Source organism: Juglans microcarpa x Juglans regia, chromosome 1S, assembly GCF_004785595.1.
Source record: "Juglans microcarpa x Juglans regia isolate MS1-56 chromosome 1S, Jm3101_v1.0, whole genome shotgun sequence".
Taxonomy (NCBI): Eukaryota; Viridiplantae; Streptophyta; class Magnoliopsida; order Fagales; family Juglandaceae; genus Juglans; species Juglans microcarpa x Juglans regia.
In genome coordinates, this window is record NC_054595.1 from 759,530 (window position 1) to 774,488 (window position 14,959).

Consider the following 14,959-nt stretch of genomic DNA (forward strand, 5'->3'; position numbering starts at 1 on the left):
ATAAAAATAATGAAGGGATAAATTGTACAAACCAATAGCAAATAACAATGATGGGTCCAATACACACGAAGTCATATTGCAACTAATGTAGATGTTGGCTCATGTATCGCCAATACAATTAAATATGAAATTAATACTGATTAAATAAATATAAATAAATTAAAATAACAAAATCAGATCAATGATTGCCAAATGCAGGCTGATTACCACCCTCCTCGTTAGCCTCCTCAAAGTCAAGAACATCTTGAATATAAATTAGGGTCCTTTTGATTCAATTCTGTGTGCAAATCAATGCCTCCATAATGGTAGGAGATAATGAACTTCGGAATAGATCCAATATATGCCCTTTAGTACTAAAGGTTGACTCTGAGGCTACAACGCTAATAGAGATTGTCAAAATATTGTGGGTAGTCTCTTCAAGAACGGGATACTTTACAGCATTGGTTTTCTACCAAGATAATATATCAAACCTTCGTGTAAATGGGTGAAGATCTACTGCCAAGTATTTATCCACCTCCGATTGTGCCTCCCCAACCTACATTTTTTACCAACCCCAACTTTGGAAGAAGGCGTGGGGTAGGTGTAAGTGCTAGAATATTACTACTCTTGAATGTAGTAAACTCATCAAATAGAATCCGCATATACCTTCTCGTGCGCCAATCCCAAGCTATATACCATGCCATCAATCTTATACTGGGGGTCAAGAGCAACAACCACATAAAAGAAAATATTCAACCTACTTATATGTCCTCAATACTTGTCATAATTAACCCTCATCATCAATGTCATCTCCCGTATCTTAATTTGGTCACTGATGTACATGTCATCCAATTCTTCTTTCACCTTACATATTTGCTGATAGAAATCATTGAATTAAGGGGTACAAATAACCGGAAAGCCTCATTGTGACTTCGTAGAAAGGTCTCAAAAAGTTTACAAAAATCTCAACAACCTCCCAATCATTATTAGTAGGCTTGCCTAATCCACCATACTTATCAAAATATTTGATATATTGAATATCTTCATCAACCATTAACGCAAAGCCTGACTTATATTCTTGGATCGTCTCTAACATCAAGAAGTTAAGTTACATCTTATAGGAACATCTTGACAAAAGCCCTTCTTAGATGTTATATATGTAGCCCTCACAACAATCTTAAATTTCTCCAATCTAGCAGGTAAAGATCTCATAAATCTCACAGTAATTCTAACTTGTGCAACAAAATCAACAAGATCTTTCAAACCATCACTGACAATTAGATTTATGTGCAGCACATCTCACATGCAAACACTCACCACCCAAGATTGTCTTATTTGTCTTTTTAAAATAGGTTTTAAAATGCCCTAATGCGACATCGTTAGATGAGGCATTATCAACTATAACTGTCACAACCCCTTCCAACCCCTTGTGATCGTCTCACCCTTGTGATCGAAAATCTGAAAAAATTTCAAAAAAAATTTGCTTAATTTTTAGTCACAATCAATAAATGTACAATTAAAGACATATAACTATAATTTTGAACAGATGTCCATATATCATTGGTGAGGCAAACACTTTTACCCCCCAATTGGCCCTTTGACAATTTTTTTTCTACTCTATAAAGCTTTTTTATATCATTCGCCACCGTGTAGCGAAAATGAATGTTAAATTTAGGTTCTAACTACTTAAAATATGCTTGGAACTATTTCCCCTCAACAAACTGAAATAATAGTTCATCCATGATGACCATACAAGTTAGATATTTCCTACACTTATTGTGGCGCCCTCGACCCCCACGTGTTATTTTTATGGAGTTCGTGACACCGGGAAGATGACCACACGGATCACGCACCCCAAAGACCAGTGCTCAAAGTGTGTACAACATACATTAAATGTACAGTAATTTTCGCAGCGGTGAAAATTAAAGGGTCTTTCTTTATTAAGTACCAGAATTGTTCATAAAACAGTAAAATAACTTTACAAATATTTTACAGTTTTCCGTCAGATAATTTAAAGAAAGCAAATAACATAAGGGAAACAAGTCCCAAAACGCTGAACAACATAACAGCGACTTAAGCTTCTGGCAGAGTCGGTCCTTCAGGTTCATACTCGGGCTCTGCGTCAAACTCTATAGCACCATAAAACGGAACTGTAGGGTAAACACCACTATGAGATTATGACATCTCAGCAAGTAATTAACCAAAATAACATCCAAGAGATTTAAAACATATTTATACAAACACGTGTTCCCATGCGGACAAAATAACAACTTACATTTCTTTCCCAAAAATATCATTTTTATTCTTTCACCCCAAAAATCCCATTTTTTGTCCCATTCATATTTATTATGAATTTACGCATGCACCACGGTCTCCCCTATGGACCGTCCGCACACCTTGGCTCTCTTCGTCACATCACGGGTAACGTCCATGCATGAGACTTCGTAACGAGCGATGCTCAGTTCCGCGCCCAGCGCGTACATGGCCAAGCATCCTCTAACCTCGCCAGCCAAAGGTCACGGAATCGGTACGAGAGTGTTACCGTCTCGTCCATTCCCGTCGTCGCCCTGCGACAACTCAGAGGATGTCACGTCAGTCTGTTACGCTCCCGAGTGACCAGAGGAGCTCCACCGAGATAATGCCTCATCTCGGCTTTGGGTCGTGAAACACACGCACCCACGCAACAGTATCAATATCCAACAGACTTCGTGACATTACCGCATAATTTAACAAAACGATAATTTATGCTTTTCAACAGTTTATTAGAATACGCATTTAAATAATTCATTTTACAAGTTCTCAATAAACGCCGAAACACAATTTCATAAATACACGCATAGTCTCATCCGCCAATCCGGCCCAAGGCCCAATTACATTTAAAAATCTCAACAACTTTGACGGCCCAAGGCCCATTTTTCCACAATACCATTTAAAGCCCAACATTTCAACAAATACAATACATTTTCAACAAACCAATAATGTACAAGTAAACAACAGTTTATAAAGCCAATAAATACAACAATTTATTTATAAAATTGAGAAATTACAAATAATATTAATAAAAGAGAAAATTACATACACACGATGAAATTGATAAAATCTGGAAGATCACGTGAAAGGAAGTGCTGCCAACAGTGGCAACGGCGTCTCACGGCTGAACACCGACAAACCGTTCTCTCAACTCACGGGTTGTAACAAAACCAGATGGAAACTCAACCAACAACCCAACAATAATACAAGATTTTGAAAGCACAAAAAGCTCGACAAAATCACAACACCTCACGGATTTACAAACCAAATACCCAGAAATGAAAGAGTTCAAGAGAAAGTTGTTCTCAGATCACACCAAAATTTCCGATTGATTTATCCAAAGCAAAACCAAACACACTCGAACGGAGATGCCCAAACCAAGAGAAGCCGTGGTCTACTTATAGGCCAAATGCGGCGGTTCGCATTGCGTGCGTGTCGCACGGTGGAGGAAGGAAATAACGACAGCATGCCGTGGAGAAAAAGAAGTCCTCTCGCGGACGCGTGGCACGGCGGCACTCACGGAAGCCATGCCCATCGCCACCGAGGAGCTTGCGGAAGAGCAAGTGACCGTGCAATGCCACGGGTTGACAGCAAACCCTCGGGGTGCATGCCGAACGACACGAGAGAGTGAGACGTAGGTGGAGGTGGCTCTCGGCTGGGATCTACTTTCGGCAGCAGCTGCGTGGAGATCCGGTGGGAGAAGTAGAAATGAAGAAGAAAAAGGAAGAAGAAGAATCGGGAAGGAGAAGTAGCAGAGTGCGGGCGCGAGAAGGAAATAAGATGGAGCCCTAGCTCCATCAAAACGACGCTGTTTCTCTTTGAAGAGACTGGGTTCTCACGGGCCACACGGCTGGGCCGTGTTCCGCACAAGGCCTGGGCCCCCGCTGGGCTGGGCTGGATCTCGAGTCACCAAAAATGCACACACACACACCCACGGCCCACAGAGAAAAACACATAAACACAAGTCCAAAAATAAAAACAATACAAATAATCAAAATAACATTCTCTAAATTAAATTTAAAATAAAATACCAAAACAAATAACATATTTAATTAACACATTAAAATAACAAAATAACACCTCAAAATAATAAGGATTAAAAATTCAAGTGAAACTAGAGATCTCACACTTATCCGGATCATATTTAGTATACCCCTTCGACATTGCTCCTCACTATTCTCATTCGCCATTTTTTTAAGTCCAATCTCTAATCTAGATTTACTCTTCTCCTGTAATGATTCTAATATTAGACATTTTTTGCATTGTTCTTCGAAGTGGAACTTCAATTGGGATGTACTATGTCTCCTATAGTAATATCCATACATTTTACCACAATCGTTATACTTAGCCTAGGGTTATTGGGGTCACCACCCTTTAGTTTAGTGAAGTGAGTCCAAATAATTGAAACAGGTTTCTTACTTTGTGGGGGCATGGGTAAAGGTAAGGGTTGGATTAGTGGCAGGTGTAGGGATAGGGTTAAGTATTAGGTTGGGGTAGGAGAGCTAGTATTAAAATCTGACTGATTATCTATTATCCAAAATCCACAAAAATATTAAATAAAGCAAAAATCATACAACAATTAAAACCATTAAAAAATCACCCAAAACACGATGGGGTTTCAATACTAAAACCCCAAAACAAAATTGGGTTTCCATATAGAAACCCTAAAACAAAATGAGGTTTATATCGAAACCTCGAAACAGAATGAGGTTTCATATCGAAACCCTTGACTTAATTTAGGATTTCGAACTGAAACCCAAAACTAATTTAAGGTTTCGGATTAAAACCCTAAATTCACATGCACATTACACAATTTCTTTTCTTTTTTTCTTTTTTTTTACACAATTTTTCTCCTTATCCCAAATACATCCACAAAGCTTTCCCATTGGCAAAACTTTAACTCTCACATCTTCCCCTTTTACGAAAAGGGACAATAGAGGAAATTTTACTAAATTCAAAAATCACTAGCTAAGCAATTGACTGATGCCTACACAATTTCTTTTCACACACAATAAACAATCAATAAATCTCCGCAGCACACAATTCATAATCTTATCATCCAACTCCTCAATTCAATCTTATACTTCATAACACATCAAAACTCAAAAAAAGAAAAAAAAACAAAAATACAAAACTCAGGATTGACGGAATACATACCTTTGGTCCTTCACTGGGACAGAGAGGGCGTGCGATAGAGACTACAACCATGCGACGACAATGATGGCATGTGACGGATGGAGAGAGAGAGAGAGAGAGAGTAGGAGGTGTTTGGTTTTACTAATAACAATCAAAACGACGCTGTTTTGGATTAACCATTTTGTATAATCGAAAATGGCGCCATTTGGATATATATAGGTTATATATATCATGGGGGCTAGGATTGGGCCCAGCCCGCTCTTACTAGTGGCACCAGGGTAATGAAGCCCGATTGCCCTCCCCTAGCTAAGCATATAGATAGACAAACTATGTATTGTGAAATTTATTATATTTATAAAATTATTGAAATACATATTTTTTTTATATTAAAAAAATATTTTATTCATAAAATGATATTATAAATTCATGTAGTTTGATGTGATATGTTATATTGTAAGTTTCATTTTATTAATAAGTAGATTCTATATATCGCAACAATCGACATTAATTTATGAGTTTAATTTTACGAGATCACTTTGTGGGTCTAACATTTCTCCTATACTAATTGATGTGACATGATTACAAATAAAGGAATGTGTCAATACAAATGTGTTTTTTTTTTCCCCTATCTTTCTCCTTGGATATACAATATGCAAACCTCAGGTAGATAATGAAACTGAAATACTAGTTATAATATACTTCTCTTATCAGCAAACTTAACTCATAATAAAAGAAAAATGCATATATATGTTACTGATTGCGAGCAAAAAGAGGAATAAAAATCTTGATAAGAAAATAACAAAGATAACTTCACTTCAAAATTCGATACAATTAATTACATATATATATATATATATATATATATAGATCTAAATTTTGTCCCAAAAGATATTTTTTAGAATGAATTTATGATTTTGGTTCTAAAATATCTTTTGAAACGGTTTTATTGAGACGACTTTAGGACTTTTTTTTTCATCCCAAAAAACCTTAGTTGTTGTAATGATATCATGAGTGGCTTGAGGTTATATACCACGCATCAACATGAGAGCAAAGCAAACAGAATCATGCATGGATTGAACAGCATCGATCGAGCCTGCTTGGCGATTTGCGTCGACATTGACGTTCTTCCGATCCAGCTGACGTCAAAAAGTTTAAAAGTCGGCCCGCCCACTCCCCCTTTGCCCAAAACAAGTGAACTGATATTTCGACCCATGCATCACCGCCTATATCTTTTCACTTGCAATAGTCGATATATATATATATATATATATATATATATATATATCACTTCCTAGGCTTTTAAAGCTTAAACATTTATATTTGTCCATATTTTTCTCGGATAATTTGGTCAGAGAATAGGAGATAAGAGATTAGTTAATTTAGTTCTATATATAATAGGGTAATGAAACCCTGCAACTCTTTTGTAATTGTTTTACAGATTAATTTAAATCAATCCATGTAATTGTGCAACCCTTCATTAAAAAAATAATCTCATCTTTACATAACCACCCTTCATCCAAGTAGAACAACTGTAAATTAATTGTAAGTTTATATTTTTCATATAATACTCATTTTTTGTTGTTGTAAAAATCATAATCAAAGTGTGATTAAGCAAAAAGAAAGGTAGATGCTCCTTTTGGATTATATGAATATGGGTGGTGCTAATGTGTTGCCCAACTTTGATCGTTGGGCATGCCCACTAGTGCAAAGTTCACTTTTTATTTTTTTAACATATTTAAATATTTTTAAAAAATAAAAAATACACCAATATACTAATAGTTATTTCTTTAATTAGTGAGTAAAAAACATTAAAAAAAATTAAATGCATAAACGGACAAAATGAGGTGATATAGAAGCATTATTCTAAGAATATTTCAGATCATATGTAAATAGCAGTGAAACAGTTTGTGAATAATAATAAAGTAATATGAGAATATCTTAAAACAATTATATTCTCAATTAAACTTTAAATCAATAATTCATGTTGAAGACCCATTGGAATTTAACATAATAAATATCTGGTACGTAAGTACACATTTATAAAGAAGGTGATGTATTGTCAAATGAATAATGAGAAGAGTACTACTATATTACTATCTATTTATTACATTTTTTGTATTTGATTTTTTTTAATTTTTTTTATTTTACTTAATAATCAAGGAAGTGAGTATTAATAAAGTTATATATTTTTTAATTTTTTCTTAATGATTCAAGATATTAAAAAAATATTTAAAAAACTGACAAGAAATAAAAAAAATTTTGAAATGCTACTATTTATGGATAGTAATACCCTTGTCAAAATGGATAGTTTGACTTTATCCCTATTTTTGGCTAGAAGAAACATCAAACGTAAGCATCTTATCTTCTAGCTGTTCTCCGCCTGAAAGGTTAACTCATGGTGCAGGAGTATCATGGGAAAAAGAATTTAACTGGCCGGCCGGAAGGAACTCGAAGGAAAGAGTACTCAGTACTGTCCATCTCTGCATGGGTTATGGTACTCACGACTCACGGGTGCAAACTTTGTCAAATAATTGTCTATTTTTCTGAACTAATTAAAATTATGACTGAAAATAATAAAATATAAGATAAAAAAAGTATTATTTATTGAATCCAAATCATGCCGAGGCCCGCGCGCATGCTTCTGGTGAAAGATATTGATAAGGCATACATGAATTAAATCCAAATCGTTCTTTTACTAAAAGCCAAAGTGGGGACCCCCAGTTTTCAAATGCAGCCAGGAATACACCACCACAAACATCACCAAAAAAATATCTGCATTTGAGAGAGATTGAGAGAACAATAGACTCAATTTTTTTTAAAAAAAATAAATAAGTACAAGACTTACATGAAAATAAATTAATTATTTAATAGGATTTATTAGGTACAAGCGGTTTAACGCAGCAACTGCATACTAACACTCACATAGCTTTCTTTATTATAAAAATAAAATAAAATAAAAAAAATTTTTGAGAGAAGAATAAGGTCTTTTGTCTTATTAAAATTATTTTCGTTTTCAATTCGTATTGTTCCATTAAACGAATGCCTTATATTTAATATTGGTGTGCAGTTTGGTGTGCGAAATCGCTTGTAAGAAGACTTTTTTTTTAATAATAAATTTCACTCTTTTTCAAAGTAACTATACGATATTTGTAGTATTACTCTTGAACAAATAGTGTCTACAAAATTATTTTACGAAAATTTTGAAAAGAAAAGAACTGGAAACGTCTTTTTCTTGCACAAACTTTCCTTTTCTATACTTTTTTAAACCACTAATATGTAAAGCTGGCTATGACTTTTATACTGTGCCATTGGTCCCTTTCTGAGCCATATGTTTCCTTAGGAACTATTCAAATTTCAACCATAAAGTGTCATTTTTAAATATCATATGTATCCCTTACCCCACTTGGGTATGCAGAAACCTTACTTTATTCCTCCAAAGCAATGATTCTGAGACAGAGAGAGAGCTAGAGTAGAGATGGGATATAGTATCTCATGGTTTTTCCCTGTTTTGAAATCCTAATTTTTGTTTTAATTCAAGAAACTAAAAACTAGAATCCCGTTCCTGCTTTTTTAAAAATTAATTTCCAAGAGTTACAAGAATATAAACAAAGTCTAGATGCCGTCTTAAGAATGGGTTGAGATGAGATAATTTTAGATGAGTTGAATAAAATATTATTTGAATATTATTTTTTAATATTATTATTATTTTAAAATTTAAAAAAATTAAATTATTTATTATATTTTGTATATAAGAATTTGAGAAATGAAATAAGTTGAGAGTTTCTGTATTCAAATCGGCATAAAAGTTTTTATTTTAACCTTAATTAAAGTATTTTTTAAGTTTGGGCTTTTCTAACACTTTGAAAACAGTTCTTTTAAAGCACAATCTATATAGGTCGGCCTCCGTTTCTATTCCTTCTTGCTTTTCGGCATTTTCTTGCTTTATATTCCACAAATGTCTCCCCCTTGCTGGCCTCTCTCTCCAACTCAAATGCCCTTCTTCTTGTTTCTATAAATCTTACCTCTTTTTTCTTGTTACCCTCACAGGAGACTCAAACAGTTCTTAAAAAGAAAAACGTCATCTTTTACGAGATGAGATGGCAATAAACTGTGGCGCAGAAAGATGGGAACATTCTAAATCAGAGCAAGATCAGGTAGCAGAAGAAGATGAAGATTTATCATTCTGTGATCTTCCGGTCATTAGCTATTTGACCAAAGATCAAGACAATCAATCAAGAGAAGAAGAAGATGATGATGCTGCTTTGGATACTGATGAAACCCAAGAAGAGTTCGATTTCAGCTCAAGACGTGGCTCTCTGTTGAAAGAATCAGAAATGTGTTCGGCGGATGAGGTTTTCTTTCAAGGAAGAATCCTCCCACTACGCCTGTCGGTCAGCTCCGACGCCGGTTCAACCGGCTTCCGGCATGAAAGCCAAAAGACCTCCGGCCGGTGCATATCAAGGTCCGAGTCCTTGGAGCATGGTTCTATGGGTGGGTTTACTAGCAACAGCAGCAGCAGAAGCAGCAGTACCAGAAGTCGCAACTCGTCAAGCAGCACTGCCAGCTCTACCAATTATACGATCAAAACACGAACTTCAAAGCAACGAGTCCAAAACCATTTCCTTACATGCCCAAGTCCCAAGCCCCAGATCAGGTTTTCCACTACTAAACAAGGAAATCAAGTTACCAGAAGCCGGAATTCATCAACGTGGGACTATTTGCGGCTGGGATTGGTACCTACTCCTGAGATTGGACTGCAAGACCTTAAGCTTCGTAGAAACAGCAGTGTCAACAAAAATTCCGACATTCGCAATAGCAGTACTCTTAGTAGTAGTCGCAATAGTGTTGTTACTTCCAAAAACAGTGCTAAGAACAATATTATTAGTGGTAGTCGTGGAGAAAAGAGCCCGCGTAATCCTACGAAAGTGGAGAAGCAGAGGAGGACGCCGGGATTCTTGGAGAAGAGAATAGGAGGACTGTTGAATGGTTGTAAGTGTACAGACGAAGCAGTTTCGTCAAACGTTGTAATCATTAGGAGCAGTAATGTTGCGAGTACATACAGTGAAAGTGCAACGCATGCCAAGAAAGAAAAACTGGTGTTGGAGTTGAAGATAAAAAAGAATCAAGAAGAAAAGCAGCTGGGAAAGCAAGCAATGTCACGCCATCGAACATTTGAATGGCTAAAGGAACTTTCGCATGCAGAGCTATCCCCCTGATGAGGCCCAGGAACTCATTAACAATATATTATGCTTCGCATGCCTGTGTATCGAGTATTCAGTCCCTGCTTTAAAGTTTCATCGTCTTTTTGTTTTGGCTTTTAGTTCAAATTAGATTATGATATAGCAGTGGGGGCTCTGTTATCAAGAAGTTTATCTTTTTTTTCTTATCTCGAGAGAACGATCGAGGTTCTATATTTGGTTCTTTTTCTTATTTTATTTAAGAATTGCAGTAAATTATTAATGATTGAGAAATGTAGCCGTGATGGGCGGAAATGACGCACCCCAACAGAGGTGGCGGTATCGGTGGTGGTGTTTGTCATGATTAAAGTGTGCACTTTGATGCTTTATGGTTAGATGGTGTGGAATGTGGAAATGGCATGCATGATCTATCACAATTGCACACGAGAGAGACAGAGAGAGAGAGAGACAGAGTTGTGGGAAAAGTTAATTATGAAAGAAAGATAGGAAGAGCTGGAAAAAGGTTAAAAGGTGGCTGAAAAAATCAGATGCATCTCCAGACAAAAAAAGGAAAATTGTAGGAAGGGTTTGAGAGGATAAATGAAAAGCTCTTCTTTCCATGTCTTCTTTAAGTGGTTTCATGATTCAAATGAATGTAATGGAAACTGTGCCATCTATATGAAGTATGAAGGAATAGGAAACGGGGGAGGAGAGATGGAGATGCCCCTAAAAACTTTCCCAAATTAAAATCTAAATGTTTTTTTTTTCTTAAAACTAAAATTAAAACATATTTAATTTTAAAATATGTTCACATCAAATCTCATTGCGTTGGTTTATTTCAAAACTTTATTTGAAATAAACCAATGAGACATCATCTCATCTTCCCCGTCATCTCATGAGCTACAATGTATTTTTTTTTTCTTATCCAAAGAAACTAATTAAAAAAATAAAAATGGGGTTTTCAAGCAATTCTATCTGAATTGTCCTAATTGGCATATTTTCTTCAGATACAATATTAGTCTAATAGAACTTTTTACAACCATATATATACATATGCTGCATGCATGCACCTCTAATATTCCTACCTTCTCAACTAGTATAACTACAACTGTTAGGTTTGTGGAGCTAGTTTTGTTGGTGTGTTGGTTCGATTTGATGACCCAACTAGACAAGGATGCGTTATTATTTTTTGGTAGATTTTCAAGGAGGCTTGGGCAGCCCAAGCCGAAGCGAAAAATTTTTGGCATTGTTTGGGGTAAGGAAAAAAAAATTACTAGCCAGAAAGCTTGCTCAACATTTGAGCAACAGGTGACTCGAGTGAAGTTTAGGCAGAGAGTTCACTCAAGTCTCGCTCAATAGGTAGCTCAAGCAAGCATCGGACAGAGATCTCGCTCAATGCGCGTTCGACACTCCACTCGAGCGAATAATGCAGAAAAATAAAATTTAGGGTTCTCGCCGTGTGATACTATAAATATGTACTTAATGGATAGTTTAGTATGCCCTGAGTGTTTTGAACAATGAGATTTCTCTCCAAAGTGTATTTTGTGATTCCTCATCATAATAAAATCATCTGTTGCTCTATTACACACGTTACCTAACCATGTTAATTTTGTATCGTTTGATTGGTTATATGTTTATTTTCTTGTTTCGTTTTGCTTTCATGTCATTATTTTCACAACAACTGGTATTAAAAGCCAAGGTTCAAGTCTGAAGGGAGAAAGATGGCTGGAAACGAAGTGAAAGCACTTGGGATTGAGAAGTTTGATGGCACTGACTTCTGGTATTGGAGGATGTAGATATACTACCTTTATGGAAAGAAACTTCATCTTCCATTGTTGGGGAAGAAGCTGTAGAGTATGGACGATACTGATTGGAACCTATTAGATAGATAGGTTCTTGGGGTTATTCGGCTGACACTGTCAAGATCGGTTACACATAACATTATTAAGGAGAAGACCACAGTTAGGACTGTTCATCCAGGCCTTTTTTTTTTTTTAGCTCGGTCCGAAACCCGTATTATAAAAATCGGATATATCTAGTCTGGACCCGGGTATGAAACCTGGGTTCTATATTCATAACCCGGTATAACCAGATTTGAATAAAAGGCAAAAAAAAAAAAAATCTCATTCCTTCGGCCCGTGACCTCGAACCCCCCCCCTCTCTCTCTCTCTCTCTCTCTCTCTCATTCCTAGCTACGATTCTACGAAACCCTAGCCGCCGTCATGATGATCTCGATGGTTACTTGATGGAGAGGAGTAGCTAATTCGAGTACACTTTCACCGATGTCTTGCGGAAGCTCAACTTTGAGAATCATCTCTTCCTCGGCCAAACTAGCCAACCCAAGATCACAATACACCTCTTCGCCCACCAATACACTCATACCCATCAAGCTCTCAAACCCATCTCTCACTGACATCCATCCGAGCCTTCTAAACCTAGTAAAATGGAACTGCTATCATCCATAAAGATGGTTTTATTTTTGTTTATTAGCGAGAGCAATAACAAAATGGTAACGCTGAATACAATATCGTAATCGTAAGGAAGGTGAAGGAGCACCACAAGAAGAGGGCCAAGGAAGCCAAGAAGCTCTCCTTTAAGCACAACAGAAGCTCAAGACCCTCAAAGCCCGCCGTGCCCTCGCCCTCACCCTCGCCCTCGAAGAGTTGGAGCAAAAGAAAGCCGCACGCAAAGAAAGGGTACTCCGCATTTCCTGCCCTCATATTATTGCGTGTTATTTTGCTTGCTCTATGACTGAATTGGTTAGTTTTTATCCTTGCGCTATTGCACATGTGTATCTTGTTATTTTTATTTCTCGGTGTGGATTGAGCATTTCTGGAGAAAATTATACTTACACACGAGAGATATTGGTGACATTCAATGTTTGTTTAGATGGATTTTGTATGCTTGCTTCTCATTCTCTGTGCCCAGACTGCATATGGGTCTTATAAGTTGTTTTTAAGCTTAAAGTCTAGATTTTTGGAGATGGCGTAGATCATATTAATAAGGTAGTGAAGAGAGTATTTAGTTTTGGAGCTTTTAGAACTGTGCCTCTCTACCTGGTTTGGTGATTTGGAAGAAAAAGAATGATAGAAGTTTTGAGAACAATGGAAGAAAAAATTATTTCTTCAATACTTTGTTTCTTGTGATAGCTGTTATAGACTTTTTTTTTTTTTTTTATAAGTAAAGTTTTATTGATATAAAAGGCATCGCCTAAGTACACCACTGTTATAGACTTTTTTTTTTTTATTATTCACGCTGTTATAGACTTAATTGGCTGAATTTCAAGATTTTCTTGTATCTCTTTCTATTTCCAGCTAGGTTTCTCTTGTATCATATTTTTATGCTTTGAAATGGTTACTAGATCTGCTCTCCTTGTTTTTAAACTTGGGTTTTTTTTTTTTTTATTTGGGTCTGTTTTGTTTTGTGTTGCTACATTTTGTTTATGATACTTACGAGTTATGTGTAGATTCAAGGGTTCAACGATTTTTGTCCAAGAACTCTATTTTTTTCATTTTTTTTTTCTTTATCATTTATGTTTTGGTTATGTTTAATTTTTATACTTATCTATATGCTGCTGATTCAAGTCCATGCCTGCATTTTCTAAAAAATATTATTTTTATTATGAAACTCTCCTTTTTGTTTTGTTCCCAGTACAGTTATCCTGCTACTTTTGCCTTCTGCCTTTTCAAATCTCTTGTGCACAAAATTCTTAAAACTTGCGTGTGCCATTTTCTGTCCTTCAAGAAGGAAAATCATAATTAACCCAATTGAAGCTTTTAAAACAATGTCAGATCTCATGGCCATAAAACCATCAATTTTTATACTCATTTTCTGTACTCTCTTTTAATATTCTATTTGAATATAATATGCAAAACTAGTTAATGAGCTTTTTGATTTCTTGGCTGCAGGAATTAGCAATGGACTATTATTTGGTGTGAGATTAAATCACTTATGGGAATATTGTGCAGCTGATTTTGTAACTCATTTCTTGTAATTTTGTGTTTGGTAATGTAATTTATAAATACTATAATATGTAGTGGACTGCATTGCGATGCATGCATAGATGAATATTGGATTTATCTTTTTTTTTTTTTTGTTTTACATGCATTTAGTATTTTTAGAACATTTCATGAACTTGACTTCTTAGAAAAAAAATAATAAAATAAAGGCTTTTACCTAAAAAGAAAAAATCCAGGTACAACCCGGATTTCCGGGTTTCAAAAAACCCGGATCCACCCGGGTTCCGGCTCGAGTTTGACCCGGACCAATCCGATCCGGGTTCCGACCAGAGTTTGAAACCCGAGTTTCGGTCTGGGTATACCCAGGTTCCCGGGTTGGAACCCAGATGAACACCCCTAATCACAGTAGACCTCATGGCGGCTTTGTCTGGTATGTATAAAAAGTCGTTGGCAAATAATAAGGTGCACCCAAAGAAGAAATTGTTTAACCTGAAGATGGCAAAATGTATGTCTATTGCCTAACACCTGAATGAGTTTAACACTATCACAAACCAATTTTCATTTTTAGAAATTGAGTTTGATAATAAGATTTGGGCATTGATCATGTTGGCATCATTGCAAAATAATTGGGAGGTCATGAGGATGGCGGTGTGTAATTTAGCTGGCAAGATGAAACTA

General features: G+C 35.9%; 1 protein-coding gene across 1 annotated transcript; it reads left to right on the top strand.

The window, feature by feature from the left end:
• The first annotated feature begins 9,242 nt into the window (after positions 1 to 9,242).
• LOC121246291 lies at positions 9,243 to 10,361 on the top strand. Its single transcript, XM_041144395.1, has one exon. The coding sequence runs from the start codon at positions 9,243 to 9,245 to the stop codon at positions 10,359 to 10,361; it is 1,119 nt and encodes a 372-aa protein (XP_041000329.1).
• The last annotated feature ends 4,598 nt before the right edge of the window (positions 10,362 to 14,959 follow it).

Excerpts from the sequence above, each read along its gene's own strand:
- LOC121246291 (XM_041144395.1), top strand. The coding sequence starts at position 9,243 with ATGGCAATAAACTGTGGCGCAGAAAGATGGGAACATTCTAAATCAGAG.